This window comes from Octopus sinensis, linkage group LG2 (assembly GCF_006345805.1).
Source record: "Octopus sinensis linkage group LG2, ASM634580v1, whole genome shotgun sequence".
Classification (NCBI taxonomy): Eukaryota; Metazoa; Mollusca; class Cephalopoda; order Octopoda; family Octopodidae; genus Octopus; species Octopus sinensis.
In genome coordinates, this window is record NC_042998.1 from 154,174,643 (window position 1) to 154,195,832 (window position 21,190).

At 39.2% G+C, this 21,190-nt stretch overlaps 1 protein-coding gene across 6 annotated transcripts in view; it reads left to right on the forward strand.

Moving 5' to 3' along the window:
• Positions 1-19,907, forward strand: part of LOC115232387 — a 197,515-nt gene extending 177,608 nt beyond the window's left edge. For all 6 annotated transcript variants that reach the window (XM_036500246.1, XM_029802245.2, XM_036500258.1 and 3 more), the window contains 4 exons: positions 3,887-3,948; positions 8,265-8,334; positions 8,676-8,744; positions 19,109-19,907. In XM_036500246.1, the coding sequence (XP_036356139.1) occupies positions 3,887-3,948; positions 8,265-8,334; positions 8,676-8,744; positions 19,109-19,282 (375 nt within the window). In that variant the 3' untranslated portion in view covers positions 19,283-19,907. The remainder of the gene's footprint in view (positions 1-3,886; positions 3,949-8,264; positions 8,335-8,675; positions 8,745-19,108) is intronic.
• Positions 19,908-21,190: the final 1,283 nt, after the last annotated feature.

Sequence of the window (21,190 nt, forward strand, 5' to 3'; positions counted from 1 at the left end):
GCTGTGGGCACGTAACAAGCACCATCCGATCGTGGCCGTTTGCCAGCCTCATCTGGCACCTGTGTCGGTGGCACATAAAAACACCATCCGAGCGTGGCCGTCTGCCAGCCTCGTCTGGCACCTGTGTCGGTGGCACATAAAAAACACCATCCGAGCGTGGCCGTTTGCCAGCCTCGTCTGGCACCTGTGTCGGTGGCACATAAAATCACCCACTACACTCTCGGAGTGGTTGGCGTTAGGAAGGGCATCCAGCTGTAGAAACACTGCCAGATCTGACTGGACTGGTGCAGCTTTCGGGCTCCCCAGACCCCAGTTGAACCGTCCAACCCATGCTAGCATGGAAAGCGGACGTTAAATGATGATGATGATGATGATGATGATATATATATATATATATATATATATATATATATATATATACTTTATTTAAAAGTAGAAGAAATATAACAAAAGCTGTTACTCAGAGTTTCATGTTCCCGTTCGTTGGACAGTTTTGTTAAAATAGAACAGAAATAGTGATATCAAAACTAGTTAAAGGATACACCTTTAAAAATGGATTTGTTTCATTGGTCCTTTCAAATAACGGACTTAAGCATGCGATAAACAAAATAAATGAATTCAATATAAATTCATCCTATTATAAAAAATCAAAGAAAAACCTTAAATCGAAGAGCGGATTCAAAATACATATTGTCATTAATTATATATGAAATATAATTCGATTAATTCAATTAATACATTAAAAATTGAAATATTTTACAACAGTATATACTCATACTAAACCATCAATATACATATATACATCAAAATACACAGATGGATATACACAGACCACATTCATATGCAGATATATATATGTAAGATGTAAATATACACACAAATACACATATACATTTTCTTTCTTTTTTCTTTTATTCTTTTACTTGTTTCAGTCATTTGACTGCGGCCATGCTGGAGCACCGCCTTTAGTCGAGCAAATTGACCCCAGGACTTATTCTTGTAAGCCCAGTACTTATTCTATCGGTCTCTTTTGCGAAACCGCTAAGTGACGGGGACGTAAACACACCAGCATCGGTTGTCAAACAATGCTAGGGGGACACACACATGCATATATATATATATACATATATACGACGGGCTTCTTTCAGTTTCCGTCTACCAAATCCACTCACAAGGCTTTGGTCGGCCCGAGGCTACAGTAGAAGACAATTGCCCAAGGTGCCACGCAGTGGGACTGAACCCGGAACCATGTGGTTGGTAAACAAGCTACTTACCACACAGCCACTCCTGCACCTATACATATGTACACAATCTTGCCCACATGCAAAAATCACTTGGTGTATACATTTAGACTAGAAGTAAAACGTAGAGAGGGGGAAGAAAAAGAAAAGGTAAAGTAAGGATCATATAAGCAACAGTTAGCTAAAGAAGTGAGTAAGAGAAGGGGAGGGGGCATAGAGAAAAAATACTTTTCCATAACAAAAGAAAGGAAGAAAGAAAGAAGTCTGAATATGCATAACAAATGTACACAAAATAAAATTACGTATACAGGTGTATATAAAAGTGTATATTAGCAGTAAATCCACATATAAGAACACATATATAAATATATAGAGATAAGTACGTAAATACACATCCACATAAATTCAAGTGAATACATGCATACATATACATCCATGTAGGTATGTGCATAAGTATAAACATACACGCTTACTTACACATATACATAGGCGCATACATACGAATACATATGCATGCCAACAATACAAATATCCACATAAAAGCATGTCTAGGTCCTGATGTATATACAAACAACATTATTTTTAAAAATTGCTGAGTGCATAATAATAAAATTCGGATAAATGACATGCAAAATAGAACACCCCATATCGAATTATCTATAAATTAAACGATTAAAATGGGTTTATAAAATACAATAAAATGAAATAAAATAAAAGCAGAATCTTTAAGAAGAAAATAATATTTGCATATAACAGTCGAAGGTTTTCCTTAAGAAATATGTCGAAATATATACAATAACTTTGTGATGCGGAATAAATCATGCATAATAAGAAACAAATCCAACAATGTGATTAAAAACCAGTCTAAGAATCAAAAATATATGCTATCCATAAGGTATATTGCTAGCCAACAGTTTAAATTTAGCTGCGTGTCTGCAGGAATTCAAGAGTTTGCTTCTTTGATTTAAAGAGTTTTTGTCCTGGAATAAAATGAAATATTTTTCCAGCAGGCATAAATCACACTTGGTGGGTCTTTTATGTGCACCGTGCCTGTATGGTGTAGCTCTATCCAAAATACTCCATGTCACGTTGAAAGGTTGGGCTTCTTTTTCTTTTAATTCCCAGACATATTTCGCCAGGTTGGTCTTCGTCCTATTTTCGGGGTATCTGAAGGAATTTTTATGCGAATAGAATCAGGTTTTGAAAAAATTTTCAGAAGCCCTTATAAAGTTCTATATTCGCGTGAGCCTTCTATCTGCACCTTGGCTCTATACACGATTCCTTTCTCCAGACATTTCCCTTCCAATGGACAGGAGGACCCATCTTTGCAATTACAATTCTTAAGAAGAGAATCAGCACTTTTGCTGAAAAGAAGTAATTGATGCTAAGCATAATACAAAATATGGAAAATCATGATGTCTATAAATAAATATGTGCCCTATCTGGGTCAGAAAATGATAGCAAGATGGGTGATTACTGCAAAAAAACAAGACTAATATATAGATTATAAAGGCCCATCTTGTGGCACATAGCTATGAGGGAGATTCAAGTAATCTAAAAACATACACTTTGAAGCCATAAATTTAATAATGTTAATCGTGTCACTTATGAATTGGTGAGTACAGACTCTTAATTTCATCTCAGTATTTTTGCAGGATGATATACTGGAGAGAGAGTTGTTCTTTATGCATGTCAAAAGTAAGCTGAGGAAATGCATCTATGGATTGAATGATGCATGTTGGTCATCAAATTGAGAGGATTAGTGAATGTTTACAACAATATTTTATTTATATGGCATGATGCAAGTAAGATGGGCAATATCAAAAACACTTTGGGAGTATATGACTCTTGGTTACTGTAAACTTATTACTAAAGGCTTCTGAACAAAAACTTACAAAGAAAAGAAATTTCTTTGAATAAAGAGAGCACAAATGAAATAAAGAAATGTTTAGTAGAATTGTTAGTATTTCTAGTGAAAATGTTGGATTGGAAAATATGTTGCACTAGAAATAGGAAACAGTCACTGTTTTAGTAGTACATGAACAGAAGGTTTCATCTCCATTTTTACCCAACATTTATTAATGTCATTAATAAAAGAAAGAACCTCACTCTCTCTCTCTGTCTCCCTCTCTCTGTTTTTAAATGCAATATAGAGAAGAAGAATAATGGTACTGATAACAAAAAATAAAGACAAATACTATTTATTTCAGTTGTTACTGTTGTTGTAATTGTTGTGACAGCATGTGTGTAGGTGGCAAGAGCAATCATATCACTATAACACTAATACTGCTGCAAATTATTTAGTGTCTAAAAATAATCAGATTTGGCTAGTATGGAAAAATAGAAGTAAAATAATGTTAAAAAGTCCCCCTAGACATTAACACTATTTCAGGGTAACAACTATCACAAGCAATTCCCACTGATCAGGAATTAAAATGACAATAGTTAGATTTTGTTAACTTTTTCATATCTGGTATAGAATTTAAAAGATGATTTCATTTTGCTGTTTGGTGAGGAGATGAAAAGTTAGATAAATTTAAAGCATCAGCAAATAATTTATTTCCTATTCAGTCTTTCTTCAAATCATGTAACATATAAAAAAATACACAAAATTTACTGTTATTTATTTTATTTGCTTCTGACAGGCTATGGTTGATGATTATTGGAAAGCTTTTGAGTTCAATGGCCCCAAAGAAGTTTCTATGAAGTAAGTATAATGTACTTACTATAAGTATAAATATAATGAGAAAAGACAGCCATTTCATCAGCCAATTTGCTGTGTTTATTAAAATATACTATATATCTAAAATTATTAAAGTAAAACTGTTTACAACAAATTCAAAGTATATGAGAGTATGCTGGAACCATACAAAATAAAGTATTGGGTTATCCCATAAATAATGCAGTTTTCTCAATTGCATGAACTAAAAGTCGGAGTGGGGGCAGGATAAACTACCTGCATCAACTTGCTATAAAAGCGGGTAGTAATTTTACCTTCTGCTTATTCTTAGTGTGTGTTTTTAAGAGTGGGATTTGATTTTAACAGTTATTTTTTTCAAAGTTATAATGGAAGTGACAAAGGAGCATATTCAGTATATTTTGCTTTATCAGTTCAATAAAGGCAACAGCACAATGGAAAGTGCAAGGAATATTAAGGCAGTATATGAGGATTGGACAATAAGTGTTAGCCAGCGTCAACGGTGGTTCCAGAAATTCTGAGCTGGAAACTACAGCCTAGAAGATGAGCCTCATCCTGGAAGATCTGTAGAGCTTGATGAGGATGTCTGCAAACCCTGGTGGAACAAAATCCCATCATAACTGTTGAGGAACTAGCAGAGAAGCTTGGATTTGGTCATTCAACCATTCATTGACACCTGCATGCCACCAGAAAATTCATCAAATTGAGTCAATGGGTTTCTGAGTCTAATCATGCACAGAGAGGGAAATGTGCTCTTCTTTGCTGTCACATCTCATAAATGAATCTTTTTTGGACTGTATAGTGACTGGTGTCAAGAAATAGATTCTCTATAAAAATGTCAAGTGCCAAAGACAATGGGTAGAGAAAGGAGAAACACTGACACACCAGGCTAAAGGTCTTCACCCATGTAAGGTGTTGTTATCTGTTTGGTGGGATATGAAAGGTTTAGTCCATTTTGAACTTTTAAACCCAAACCAAATGATAACAAAGATGTACTATAAGTAGCTTGAGTGGTTTAAGTCAACACTAGAAGAAAAATGACCATCTTTGGTTTCAATACGAAAGGTGTTCTTCCATCAGGATAATGCTTGGCCACATACAGTGAGGATGACTTTCCAAAGGCTGGGGCAGTTTGAATGGGAAACGATACCCCACCCACCATATTTGCCAGACATTGCCCCATCTGATTATCATTTATTCCATAGTCTTCAAAATCATTTGAACAGAAAAAATTTGTGGTCAGAACAGTATTGGAGGAATATTTTTCGTCATGGACAAGTGAATTTTGGAAGAGGGGCTTTGCAGTCTACCACATAGATTCAAGCACATTATAGAAAATGAAGGAGAGTATATTTTAGATTAAAAAAGAACTTTGTTTATCTTAATTTTGAAAAATACAGCATTATTTATGTAAAAAAAATGCAGCATTATTTATGGGATGACCCAATATATCACAAAGTTTTTGTAAAATGTGTCAAAGATAGATGTTTGATGACTACTCCACACTATGAATAATTTTCAAGATACATTATTAATATAGCCAACACTATATACTATCACTACTTTAGCATCAGCATCACTTCCTATTTTCATGCTTTTTTTTAGGGCAAATGAATTGTACTACATCTCCTCATTGAAAAAAGTACACAAGATTTAATGAATATGCTGATCATTTTAGCCCTCTTTCACTTAAGATTTAATTCAAATCTTATACTAGAATTTATATATATATATATATATATATGTTCATTTAAAGTTCTTAGTTTTCCTGCTTTGGGTGTTTGTAATTCAGTAAAATGAATTTATTAAAATTCTAAATTTATTAAGCCAGTCAGTACACCAACAATTAATCATCATCTGCTTTCCATGCTAGCATGGTTGGACGATTTGACTGAGTACTGGCAAACCAGATGGCTGCACCAGACTCCAATCTGATCTGGCAGAGTTTCTACAGCTGGATGCCCTTCCTAATGCCAACCACTCCGAGAATGTAGTGGGTGCTTTTACATGCTACCGGCATAAAGGCCAGTCAGGCAGTACTGGCAATGGCCATGCTCAAATGGTGTTTTTTACATGCCACCTGCATAGGAGCCAGTCCAGCGGCACTTGCAACGACCTCGCTCAAATGTTTTTCACGTGCCACCAGCACAAGTGCCAGTAAGGCGATGCTGGTAACAATCATGCTCAAATGGTGCTTTTTATGTGCCAGTTTGTTGCTCGGACAACCATCACACTCAGATAGTACTCTTAGCGCTCCACCAGCATGGATGCCAGTCATCGAATTTGATTTCGATTTCGATTTCACTTGCCTCAACAAGTCTTCGCAAGCAGTGTTTAGTATCCAATGAAGGAAAGGTACACATAAGTTGGCTGGTTACACCCCTGGCATAGGCCACGAAGTTATGGTCTCACTTGGCTTTCCAAGTCTGCTCAAGTACAGCATATTTCCAAAGATCTCGGTCACTAGTCATTGCCTCGGTGAGGCCTGATGTTCGAAGGTCATGCTTCACCACCTCATCCCAGGTTTTCCTGGGTCTACCTCTTCCACAAGTTCCCTCAACTGCTAGGGTGTGGCACTTTTTCACACAGCTATCCTCATCCATACTCGCCACATGGCCATAACAGTGCAGTCATCTCTCTTGCACACCACATCTGATGCTTCTTAGGTCCAACTTTTCTCTCAAGGTACCTACACTCTGTTGAGTATGAACACTGACATTACACATCCATCGGAGCATACTGGCTTCATTCCTTCCAAGCTTATACATGTCCTTAGTAGTCACGGCCCATGTTTCACTGCCATGTAGCATGGCTGTTCGTACATATGTGTCATACAGTCTACCTTTTACTCTGAGCGAGAGGCCCTTTGTCACAGCAGAGGTAAGAGCTCTCTGAACTTTGCCCAGGCTATTCTTATTCTAGCGTTGTAATTAATTTTGCTCTTTAAAACTCAGTCTTCAGTCAGTGACTTCTAAAGTTTTGAAACCATAACTTTGTGTATCTGTTTTATATAATTGAAAGGGAATGGATTGGCGATCCATATGCTGAAAAGATTAGTAGTTGCCATTACCATACTGTCTTCAATGCTTTCTGATTCAGTCTATCTAGCTGTAAGCAGGTACAGCGCTTGACAGTATGCAACATAAATATTGTATAATTAGCAAATATTCCATTAGCATACAATGCTGAGTTTATATCTTCCTATGAATTTGGACCATGTTTGCTTGTACTTGATTTAGTTTCATGCAGTGGACTTAATATGAACAATCACTGTATTTCTGAACCAAATTCTTTTAAATTATAATGTAAATTTCTAAAAAAGCAATTTAAGTAGAACATGCTAAATCTGTTACAAGCACTATCAGTTCTATGTCCCTCAAAAGGATTTCATAAATAAGTGATAATAGTATATGTAAATCTGAATTACTAATGTTTTTGATTACATTTAAGAGCAATACATTATTAGTATTTATTGTTGTGTAACCTTTATCAAGCAAACCTGAAGGAGATTTAGCTTATTCAAATATACTGGGTGATTGCATAGGCGCTCCTTCATTATTATTTTGTCTGAGGAGTAAAGACATTGCAGTTGTTGGCTTGATGTACATCTAATAGAAGATTGAGGTGCTGAAGTTTCTGCAAAACTGAAGAATTTAAGGTTAGTGTTTTGCAAGAATACACTAGAGAGCCAAGTGTCCTTGGAAAGAAGGACTACATATTGTATTCAGTGCAATGTTTAAGGAAAGTAATATAATATTGTTGGTAAGAATCATAATACCTTTTCAAATAGCTATTTCTTTTATTGTTTACTTGTGTCAGTCATTAGACTGTGGTCATGCTGGAGCACCACCTTGAATAATTTTAGTCAAACAAATCAACCCCATGACTTTTTTTTAAAAGTTTGGTAGTTATTCTGTTGGTCTATATATAAGACAGGCTTCTATTGGGTATATATGACAGGCTTCTTTCAGTTTCCATCTACTGAATTTATTCACAAGGCTTTGGCTAGCCCAAGACTTTAGTAGAAAACACTTGCCCAAGGTGCTACACAGTGGGACTGAACCTGGAACCATGTGGTTGGGAAGCAAACTTCTTATCACACAGCCATGCTTGGAAATTCTGAAAGCTTCTGTCTGTTAAAATATCCATAAAAGCTAGAGAAAGAAAGAATAGAGGAATTTGGTGAGCCAGATATTGACTTTTCTTAAATGAGATGAACTGATCTGATAGGGGACATTCTTAGGGATATAGTGAAGAGAACTTTAATTGTCTGATGGGCGAGTTCTGCAGTTATTTTCTTTGTAAATTTTATTATGCTAATACAGGTTGTTGACTGCACTTGAGGAATCTGGAGCTTACATGGTTAGAGAGAGTGAAAATAAAGTAGCCCCCAAGGTAATCTGCTATTTCTTTTGTTCTGTGTGGAACAAGTAATTCCTTTCAGATTATTTGTTTCCTTTTTATATTGACATTAAAATTGTTTAAACTTTTAATTATTTTGGATTCATTGATTTTCAATAACGAAGAGATTCATTTTTACTCGATAGTTCCAGTTGAAGAATTCTTTGCTTTAGCTGTTAGTCATATTAAAGAACATATACAGTGTTCAAATTTTTATAACTCTGTATGATACTATGGTATTCAGTCTATAACATGTGTTGAGATAGGAAGTAAGAGTTAAGGTAAATTGCAATGACAATCATCATGGTAATTTTAATGTTTCCTTTTTTCCCTAGACCTTACTTGTTTACTGTGCTGAATTAAAAAGAACTCAAAAGTATCAAATCTTTTATGAAAGTACTCCAGTAAGTTGAATATTTATGTTTTAGAGGTTTATCTTTATTTAAACTCTTATACATTGTCAGTTAAATAATTGAATAAGTACTTTGTGTCTCATCTTCAGCATCTCACATTATCATCATCATCATCATTTAATGTCCGCTTTCCATGCTGGCATGGGTTGGATGGTTTGACTGAGGACTGACATGCCAGGAGGTTGCACCAGGCTCCAGTCTGATCTGGCAAGTTTTCTACTGCTGGATACCCTTCATAACATCAACCGCTCCAAGAGTGTAATAGGTGCTTTTTACCTGCCACTGGCATGGGAGCCAGTCAGGTGGCACTGGCATGGACCATGCTTGAATGGTGCCAATCAAATGACACTTGCATCAACTACGCTCAAATGGTGTTTTTTTTTACGTGCCACCAGCATGCGAGCCAATCAAGTAGCACTGGCATTGACCTCGCTTGGATGGTGTTTTTAACGTGCCACTGGCATGGGTGTCAATCAGGCAACACTGGCATTGGCCACGCTTGGATGGTGCTTTTTACGTGCCTATAACACAGGTGCTAGTCAGGCAGTGCTGGCATTGGCCAGGACTATGATTTCGCTTGGCCCAACAGGTCTTCTCAAGCATAGCATATTGCTCAACGTTTAATGGGTATGTAACGTGAAAGGATCTATCATCGAAGCACTGGCAGGGTGTCGAGATCCTTTCTAGTCACATACAATAATTCTTGTAGAAAACAAACAGACGAAACTCAGGTTAAAGGTGAACAGACAACTTGGTTTATTGATTCATGGTTGTACGTTGTCTGATGGGGGAATAGACAGCCTCTGAGATACTGCTGGTGTTGGTCGTTGAGGTTGGTTGAAGTTGGTTGAAGCTGGTGTGTGGCTGTCAGAGCCAGGAAAACCGTGACCGATCGCAGTGCTGTCTTGAGCCGAAGAGAGAGATTTGAGGTTCGCGGGCTCGAGAGATGTTTTCCCGCACATGCGCATGGGGAAGACTTCCGGTGGCCACCCGGAAGTAGTCCCATTCTGCGCATGCGCGCCGAACCCTACACTGTAGCATCACTACAGGGCTCCCCTCCGAGTGCGAAGTACGGCAACCAGAATATTGTGGTGGTGCTGCAGAAAACAGAAGGCTTGCCGATCCCCCAGAAGACTTGGTACATACTATTATACAATAAGAAACATTTTAAAGTTAAATGTAAATTGTTTTTGAAAGTTTCTTGGGCCAATGCACTGTTCTGCCCGACTTTGTAACATACGGTGTGCTCGGGGCACCCGTTGACGGCGAGGGTGGTGTTGTAGGAGCCGGTGAAGGTGTTTGTGCAGGTGAAGGCGTTTGTGCAGGTGAAAGTGTTGTTAAAGGTGCATAGGTGGGTGTGTCAAGGTTGTCATCAAAAGATGAAGACGTCTCAAAATGTGCCTTTTTTAAACGGTCCACGGAAACGGTCTCCGAACGACCATTTATCTCAATCGTGAAAACCTTTGGTGTGCGAGAAAGCACACGAAAAGGTCCTTTATAGGGAGAAACAAGTGGGCCCTTCACAGAATCGTCCCGAACAAAAACATGCGACCAGGTGTTCATATCCGGTGGAAGATGGGACGGTGGAGATTGCTTTCTGGGAAGCATGGGCGGAAGGTTTGAAAAATATTCCCGCAGTCTGGTGACATAGGTCGCCGGATCATGGGGCGGGGAAGTGTCTGGCACCAACATCGTACCGGGCAATGCCAGTGTGGTACCATACAGCAGCTCTGCAGCAGAAAACCCCAGGTCTGCCTTGACAGCAGTCCGACAGCCGAGAAGCACAATGGGCAGAAATTCGATCCAGGACTGTGGGTCCGAAGAGGCACGAAGAGCGGCCTTGAGCTGTCTATGGAACCGCTCAACCAATCCATTAGACGCTGGATGGTAGCTTGTGGTGTGGATATGGTGCATACCCAAAATTCGCGACAATTCGCGAAATAGCGAGGCCTCAAACTGTCGTCCACGATCAGTTGTCAATCGGGACGGGACTCCGAAGCGAGAAATCCAGTTTGAAACGAAAGCTCGCGCAACAGTCTCAGCAGAAATGTCTGCTATCGGAATGGCTTCTGGCCAGCGGGAGAAACGATCGACACAAGTTAATAGATAAGAGAACCCGCGACTCACAGGCCATGGTCCAACCAGATCGATGTGGACATGGCGAAAACGGGCCTCCGTGGGGGGAAATTGTCCAAGCGGGGCACGAACGTGCCGTTGAATCTTGGATCGTTGACACTTGGAGCAGGTGCGTGTCCAACAAGTAATTGTGCGACGCATATTCGGCCAGAAAAACCGAGCAGTGATTAGTTTGAGGGTGGCAGCGATGCCAGGATGTGATAAGGAGTGCAGTGCTTCAAACACTGAGCGTTGATGGGTCTCAGGCACCAGTGGCCTGGGAGATCCAGTTGAAGTGTCACAAAGAATGGTGCCTTCGGCTGACGGAAGCGGAAGGTAGGAAAACTGACAACAGGAGAACTTGGGAGAAGTTAAATCTAACGACGCCAAAGGTGGCTGCTCCTGCGATATGGCAGCTAAGTCGATAGCAGCAGGAGACGAAAGGGCGCAAACTGGAAGGCGAGAGAGAGCGTCAGCAGGAACGTTCTCTTTTCCAGGTATGTGTCGAATGTTGCTAGTAAATTGAGAGATAAAATCCAGGTGCCGAAAAGCACGGGGTGAGAGTTTGTCCGTTTTTGAAAACAGGGCAAACGTAAGGGGCTTGTGATCCGTATAGATCACAAAATCTCGCCCTTCAAGTTGATGCTGGAAATGACGAACCGATAGGTAGATCGCTAGGAGCTCACGATCAAAGGTGCTGTATCGTCGTTCAGCTGGTTGCAGTTGACGGGAAAAGAAGGCTAGAGGTCGAACATGGTCATCCACTGTGTGTTGTAACACAGCGCCAATCGCAGTGTCCGATGCGTCCACAGTCAAAGAGAGAGAAGCACCAGGAACTGGATGTGCAAGCAAAGAAACAGAAGCCAGCTCCTTCTTAATGGACTCAAAGGCTGTCACTGCCTCAACAGAGAGGGTGACTTGACTGTCCTTTCTAGGAGAGTCCTTTAACAGCCTGGTGAGAGGTAGCAGCTTATCTGCACAACCGGGAATGAAGCGTCGGTAGAAATTGACCATCCCTAGATAATGCCTGAGCTGGCGCAAGGAAGTGGGGGGTGCGATGCGTTGAATGGCATCGACTTTTGACGAGAGGGGGCTGATTCCAGTCGAATCAATATGATGCCCTAGAAAATCTAGGGAAGAGCGTCCGAAAACACACTTGTCGGGGTTTATGCGTATGCTATACGCGCGAAGACGCTGGAAGAGTTGAGAAAGGTGCCGGAGATGATTTTCTCGTGTGTCGCTCGCAATGAGTATGTCATCGACATAGGCAAACACAAAATCAAGACCGCGGACAACCTCATCAATGAAACGCTGGAAGGTGCTAGTAGCATTCCGCAAACCGAAACTCATGTACAAAAACTCAAAACACCCAAACGGGGTAGTGATTGCAGTTTTTGGAACGTCGGCTGGGTTGACCGGTATTTGGTGGTAAGCGCGTATCAGATCGACCTTCGAAAAAATGGTACAACCATGGAGATTTGCTGTAAAGTCCCGGAGATTTCTAATCGGATAGCGATCGGCTATTGTGACGGCATTGAGGCGTCGATAGTCTCCAACCGGGCGAAAATCAGACTCGCCCTTTCGCGCCAAATGAAGGGGAGATGCCCATGGGCTGGTTGGTGGCTGTCAGAGCCAGGAAAACCGTGACCGATCGCAGTGCTGTCTTGAGCCGAAGAGAGAGATTTGAGGTTCGCGGGCTCGAGAGATGTTTTCCCGCACATGCGCATGGGGAAGACTTCCGGTGGCCACCCGGAAGTAGTCCCATTCTGCGCATGCGCGCCGAACCCTACACTGTAGCATCACTACAGGTACTTTTAAATGGGCCAGTTATGTGACTCTGGCATTGGCCACGGCTACAATCTTACTTGGCTTACCGAGTCTTCTCAAGCACAGCATATTTCCAAAGGTCTTGGTCTCTTGTCATTGCCTCTGTGAGACCTAACGTTCAAAGGTTGTGCTTCACCACCTCATCCCATGTCTTCTTGGGTCTGCCTCTTCCACAGGTTTTCTCCACTGTTATCCTCATCCGTATGCAACACATGGCCATACCAACGCAGTCATTTCTCTTGTACACCACATTTGATGCTTTTTATGTCCAACTTTTCTCTCAGGGCGCTTACACTCTGTCATGTATGCACACTGACATTACACATCCAGTGGAGCATACTAGCTTCATTTCTTTCAAGCCTACACATGTCCTCAGCAGTCACAGTCCATATTTCACTGCCATATAGCATGGTTGTTTGCACATGTGCATCAAACAGTCTACCTTTCACTCTCTGTGAGAGGCCCTTTGTTACCAGCAGGGGTAGGAGCTCTCTGAAGTTTGCCCAGACTATTATTCTTGCAGCTATGCTCTCAGAGCATCTGCCTCTGCTACTGACTTGGTCACCTAGGTAATGGAAGCTATCAGCTACTTCTAGTTTTTTCCATCTAGATGGAAAACAGATGGAATCTGTTTTCTGTACATCTTCAGTATTTATTGCCCCTGTGCATCTGCCACACACAAAAAGTGTCTTCCTGGTTAACCTTCCTTAGATATTGCTGCACCTCTTATGTGTCCATAACTTACACCAGGTACATCTTATAGAGTTTCTACCTATGCCTTTTCTACTGATTGAGCAGGGCCATCTACCTGAATGCACTTGTGATTTGTCTGCCTTCCTACTTACTAAGTAGTTTTTGCTAGATTGACTGTAAGGCCCTTTGATTCTAGACCTTGCTTCAACAACCTAAACTTCTCTTTCTCTGGTAGTGACTCAGCAATTACAGCAAGGTCATCAGCATAGAGGAGCTCCCAGGGGTATCCTGTCTTGAATTCCTCTGTTATTGTCTGGAGGACTATGATGAATAAGAGGAGACTGAGAACTGATCCTTGGTGAAGCCCTTCTACCCAGAATTCTTCTCTATACTCATTGCCAACTCTCACCTTACTGACAGCATCCCTGTACATGGCTTGTACATCTCTCACTAACCATTCATCTATCCCTAGTTTCCACATTGACCACCAGATAAGTGATGGGGGGGGGGCGCTGTTAATGGCTTTCTCCATGTCAATGAAAGCCAACTACAGAGGTTTATCTTTGGCTAGGTATTTCTCCTCCAGCTGTCTTACCAGAAATATAGCATCAGTGATGCTTTTCCCTGGCACAACCCCAAACTGCATCTCATCTAAATTAACTCTCTCCCTAATTAGTTGGGCTATGACCTTCTCTAGGACTTTCATGACCTGATCCAACAATTTTATATCTCTGTAATTATTCATATCTAATGCATCACCTTTACCTTTGTAGCAGTTGACTATGGCACTGCTACACCAGTCATTGAGTATGACTTCTTCATGTACCACCTGGTTGAATATATGGGTGACTAGACTATAGTTGACACTGCCAGATATTTTAAGCATCTCTGTGGTGATTCCTGATGGGCCAGGGGCCTTCCCTGTCTTCATACACTTAATTGCTGTATCTACCAAGGTACTGTCAATTCGGGTAGCTGGTCACTCATTTGGGTTGACATTCAACAGACTCTCTTTTCCCCATTCATTCTCTTCATTTAGCAACCTTTCATAGTGGCGTCTCCAAGTCTCTGTTTGTAGCATCATTAAATGCAAGTGAGCCATCATCCATGTGAACACATTTCTCTCCTATGACATCACGATTCTCTTACACATACTGTCTTGCAATACAAAATATTTCAAGTGTTTGGTCCTCACGATGCAGAACATTAGCAAATGTTTTCTTATCTGCTTCCCCTCTGGCTAAGTAAACCTGTCTCCTAGCTTCCCTTCTGGAAACCCGATACAGTTCTCTGCAACCACCACACTTCCAGTCCTTCCATGCCTGTTTCTTTTCCTTATTGGCCCTGTCATCTACATTGTTTCACAACCACATTACCTTAGGTCAAGAGGGGACTTGCACCATCCACAGATCTGGTCAGTAGCCCTCAACAGGTTGTCCCGTAGGAACCTCCAGTTGTCCTCCACATTATGTGATGCGATATCCTCTTTTTTGTCAAAAGCTTCAAATAATATATCTCTAAATCTCTGTCCATTCAGTGGATCCTTAAGCTTCCAGACCCTTCTTTTTCATGCTGGTCATCTTCTAGGCATCTGTTAGCTCTGATCATGAAGTCACTAACTACTAACCTATGTTGTGGGGTGCATTCTTCACCTGGGAAGGTTTTGGCATGTATAAGTAGCCATCTTTCCCGTTTCCTGGTGAGAATGTAGTCAATCTGACTTGTGTGCCCACCAGACTGGTAGGTGAACAAGTGAGACGGGCAGGTTTCCTGAAGTTATTATTACAGATTATAAGACCATTTGCATCACAGAACTCCAGCAGCCTGGTTCTCTGCAGAAACCAAATCCATTGCCACCATGTACACCATGGAAGCTCTCTGGATATTGTCCAATATGCCCGTTGAAACTGCCAGCCACAAAGAGAAGGTCTCTGTCATTTGTCGATGAGGTAGTCTGCAAGAGGGTGTCATAAAATCGGTCTTTCTGTTCATCAGGTAGCCCTGGCTGAGGGGGCCTAGGTCGAGATAATGGTTACTAATCCATGTTGCAGCATTAGTCTAAGCTTAAGTATTCTATCACAGACTCTTATTTCCTCAATTTAACTCATCAATCCATTTCTCTGTAAGGAGTATACCTATGCCCCCAACCCCATCAGTGATCCCTACCCAGAAAATCTTATACCTATGTTCTTTGCCTGTGAGGAGCCTAGCAGAACTTCCTCTCCACCTTACTTCTTGACTTCTTGGATGCAGCACAAATTGATACATCTCCATTGAAGCCTCTCAACAATCTCACCAGACCTACCTTTCAATGTGCCATCAATAAGTGTACCAGCTCTGAGGGTATGAAAGGTGTGGGCTGGCAAGACTCTGGGATCGGGAACAGCAGCATTATGCATATGAAATGAAAGCTTGCATATGGCAGATTTCATAAGCATACAAATAGCCTTCAACCTGCATACACTACACCATCATTTTATTCGCTTCATAATCTCTACATTCAACAGGAGATAGACACTAGGTAGGGATGGAGGGAGAAGAGAGGGGGGAAGGTGCTCCATATAGTAAGCCATTTGAGGTGCTCAGGAGTAAGACATTCGGTAGAGATCAGAGGATAAAGACTTCCAGTATAGGTGGCATGAGTGGGATGGGAGGGTACAAAGCAAATAGCAAAGGACTGTGGCAGCCTTATTCCCTAGCAAAAGCTGATGTGACATAGCCACAGACAAAGCAAGTTACTGATTAACAATCAACATGGGAAAAGTATGTGGTTAACAAAACAGAGACGGGGAGAGCAGTGAAATTTTCCAGAATTAGGGCTGGTCAAGGAAACAGTGGGTCATTTGGATAAGATAGCAGGTAACAAAACAGAACATGAAGAGATGGAATTTTTGAGATTTAGAGTAAGAGTAAACAGAATTGAACAATTGGATTTCTTAACTTTCCTATAACATATTGCTAAATGAATAACAATAATAATTATAGAGAACACTATAGAGTGAAACAGAATTGAACATTTGCATTCTTGACTTTAACTATAGCTATAACTATAATATACAGTATGGAGTAAGTCAAACTCTGTGACAAAAATAGATAAATAAATGAATGAATAACAATAATAATAATTATAATGAGCATTAAAGTGAGAGAGAATTGAATTGAACTTAGGATTTCTTAAGTTTACTATAACATATGGCATGAAATAAATGATACTGTGTGAGTACATAGATAAATTAAATTAACAAATAATAACAGTAATTATAATTTGCACTGTAGTAAAGAAAATTAGCCTTTAGTCCATCTAGTTAGGAATAAGTGCTGTGTAGAAGTGCAGTTTACTGCTATAAGTAGTATATCTCTGTGTAACTAATATTTCATTATCTTGAACTGAATTCTTCCCATAGACATAGCTCATGAATGCACTGGTCAATTGAGTTAATCATGCACTAATGACTGCATCTTATTGTGAATGTAAATCAGTTGATATTTTTTTTATAATACAGTGAAAGAGGTGAAATAAATATCAGAGATGCTTTTCCCCACACAGAAACTGCAGGAGCTCTTCTAAATCCATCGCAATGCTGAAAACCCTACCATATCATTATTATTGATTGATTCATAAAATTTGATTTAAATAGTCTTCAACCCAATGAAGACTATAATACTGACATATGAATGGACAATACTGTAAAGCATTTAGTAGCACTCTATCATTATTGCTAACTTCATTTGCAGTAATACTGAAGGGATTGAGTGTGCTGGTAGCTAGGGGAGAGAAAGAGAAAAAGGGAGAGAGAGAGAAGATGAGAAAAATTTTGTTGTTTTTTTTTGGTGGTTTTTGTGCTATATATTAGAAGAGAAAGAATTCTGGACGTTTCTGGAGAGGAAGTATTGGGAAGTGTTTATTGAGTCTAGAGAGGGATGATAGGAAAAGTTGAGTTGGATAGAGAGAGTGTAATTAGAATTGTGAGGCCTAGCAGTTGTTGTGATTTTGACTGTCTCAATTGTGTGCAGTTCAAGCATAATGTTGCATCATTGTTTACTTGATAGGTGTAGTGCTTCTTGATGCCAGTTAAGAAATTCAAATTATGTTCTATTTGGGACAAGATTTCTGCTCAAGCATGTATGGCACAAGGTGTCTATGCTGCATGTGGATAATACCTATATAAGAAATGTAAAGAAGGAGTGTGGATTAAACGGTGGCGGGGGGCTATAATTAATACACATTGCAACAAAGCAGACTGGTAAGAAACAGCAAAGCTTTGAGAAGGCACTGGATCATGGTGTAGAGTCTTCACATAGGTAACTTAGCTAGGAGGTACTCATGGTTAATGATGATTGTTTACAACAGTTTCTGTTAGCTCTGTGAATGGTGAGAATTAGGTGAGAGTTAATAGAATCAGAGAACTTGACCTTGTAGTAGATGAGATACACAGTCACACATTTCTGCAAAGTGGAATAAATAGATGGTTATAAAATTCTAACAGACACTGATAGTAATGGAAGGAACACCATCAGAACTGGCTTCATCTACAGGTATGCTGCTTTACAGAGTTAACTTGTAAATCAGCTTGCATCATCAATACACGAAGCACCCTGTTTTCCTGACAGGTATTCTGTAAGCATTGTGGAAGTGACTAAACTTCTCACTGGTGATGCTGAATGATTTTCTGCAGGTGTCTAAATTGTTGTGCATGAACCACCTTGGGAGTTAGGATTATGTCCTTTAATTATGAGGTGTATACAGGGACATACCTAGAGGATGGTTTCAGTCACCTACTGTCCTACTTTTGATGCATCTTAACCCAAGTGCATTTATTGCCAGTGTTAATCAGCATAGAACTAATCAGTTGCAGAGAGTTCAATAGGAAGGGATTATGTTTTCAGTGGATTAGGCATCCACCTCTTTTTCCAGGATATCCTGTGGAATTATGGTTTCTGTTAAGTGAGATCTACAAGAGACTGTCCTCTGTTTCACTCACTAGTGGGCTTTTCACTCTCAATATATTTGGTGAAAATAAGTACCTGTTATCAGCAAAGCATTCTATTGTGTTTGATATGCAAATTTCTTAGTTAAACTATTTTCCTATGTACTTCATCTGTCTGTTGTCTCTTGGGTCAGAAATTTCTGTACAATTACATCATAGTACCATGTGCTGGTAAGGTCTCTTTGACCCACATTTTGTCACCTTTGAAGTGCTCCAAGGTTTGGTATGGTCCCTAACATTCATCCTCCTATACATCAATAATCTACTTTCCTAAACTGCTGCACCTATAAAAGAAACAATTCAATACACCACTCACTCATAAACATGAATATGTGACTAGAATTCTAAGGCTGCTACAGTATCACTTCAGAGCCAGAAAATACTTCAGCTCCCCAAACTAAGTAACAATTTTAAAAATGCATATGAAACCCACATGTCACCAGACAGATTGGTATGAAGTCACTTGCCAACTTAGTCTTACTGATGTACTGTCTCATCAATGTGTATTCCTTACTGTAGAAATTCTGCATTTCAACCATAAATGACCAACATTTTAAATTCCATAATTGGAGCATCAACCCTATCTATTCTTGCTTATTTTAACCTAGAGAGATTGTACCTAACAGGTTAGGGCAATATACCTGTCTTCTTCCAAAATAATAATTAACAGCTAAAAGCTTGTGGAGTTTCAGTGCTGACATCTAAAATTTATTTATTTTTTTCTTTTTGCAGAAACCAAAATATTATCTTAAAAAAGGAATTGAGTTCAACTCTTTAGAAGAGCTTATTTATCATTATTTTTATCATAGCATATCAAATGAATATGAGTCAAAGCTGTTGACACCTTATACATATATACCAAACTGGGAAGCTGTTCTTGAAAAATGTATGCAAGAAGAAAACTAACCAAATCAAAGATGTTTCACAGTGTTCGTGTCTATAAACATCTTTATCATATCCTCAGTATTGACTTATCTAATGAGGTATCACACTTTGCTTAATACTAAGACATCTGAAATACTTTTTAAATAGAAATAAATGAAACAGTAATAAATGAATACATCAAAAAGTTTAAATAATTAGTATATTTATGGTATTCCTTAAAAAAAAACTATGGAACTAACTATTGCTTATTTGGGGTCTTTATTGATGATTAATGCCTTACTGACTTAATTGCTAATAAGCACATCTACACTGGAAAATTAATACAGTTCTAATAAAAGTTCATCATATAAGAAAAGCTCTGGACTTATTTAAGAAAATAAAGCTATTTAAAGAATCTAGTACCTTAAATATTCATAACAAGTTAGCCAAATCAATGACATGGAATAAAATAAACAGATATTGAACATTGGCATATGAGATATCTTATTCAGTTATGTAAATTGTTGTGAAAAGCAACAGAAACATTTATTGACTTAGGTGTGGATGATAATGATATAGATTCAAGGAAATTCTACTATATAGGCTAAACTTCTCAAAATGCCAGCAAGTTTTAATAAAATTTAATCAATAATTATTTTAAAAACTACATTTTTCAATGAAAATTATTTTTTCTTAAATAAAGTATATAGTATAAAACATTGACTTTTCGTGATTATATATTTTTCAGGTAATTCACTGTTCCAAAACTTTTTAACCTCCTGTAGGCATCTTTTTACATTCACTTTTCCCTACTAGCATATCACTACTTGTTGTAGTCTTCTGTGTGGCCCGAGATCAGATCTCATCACTTCTTCCCATATCTCCCTATTCTTGCACTTTTCACCCATTTTGCATATGCATAACATACCCAGTGCAGTCATCTCTCTTGCATACATATCCAGTGTTTTCCAGCTTTTGCATAGCTCCAACATTCAACACCCATGTCTTGCTACTATGTAATATTACACACCATACACAAGGCCTTTACTTGGAGAGGTCAACAGAGGCTATCAATTAGTTTTAGCAAGGTTTTGGGGGAATTGAAAGATTTCAGTTCTTGGGTTTGCTTGTTTCTGAACATCTGTTATATATGAAATCCTTTTTCGACCCATTATTGGTATAGAATTCATACCTGTTGACTTTCTACATACTGGGTATTGCTACTTCCCAGGTGATTGTAGTGTTCTGTCTTATTTTCTAAGACTTTCATTAACTTTTATGTGTCTTGATTTTAAACACTGCATCTATGTTTGGAACTTTTACTGTAATTCTTTGACTTATATGGCTAAGAGAATTAAATCACTGAAATAAAGGAGATGCCAACAACAGACTTGAACCTTTGTGTTATAGTCTGGGTAACTATAATAAATGGAAAGAGATTGAGAGCTAAGCTCTGATAGATATCTGGTTGCACACTAAATTGCTCACTGATCTTAATACCAATGCTTTGTTGACAGTACTCTTCTATATGGCTTACATGCCTCTCACAAACTATTCATCAACCTCAAGATTTCTTAGTGACCACTAGCCTATCTTTTACCTTTTATTTGTTTCAGTCAGTGGACTTGCCTGTGCTGGGACACCTTGAAGTGTTTTTAGTTAAACACATTGACCCCATTTTAAAATCTGAGTCTTGTTCTATCAGTCTCTTTTGCCAAACCTCCAAGTTATGGGGATATAAACAAACCAATGCTGGTTGTCAAGCAATGGTTGGGGACAAACAGTCACAAAGACACATGCAAACACACACACATTTACAATGAACATCTGTCTATCAAATTCACTAACAAGATATTGGTCAGCCTGGGGAAACACTTGTCCAGGGTGCCATGCAGTGAGACTGAATCCCAAACTACATGGTTGCAAAGCAAGCTTCTCCTTAACCACACA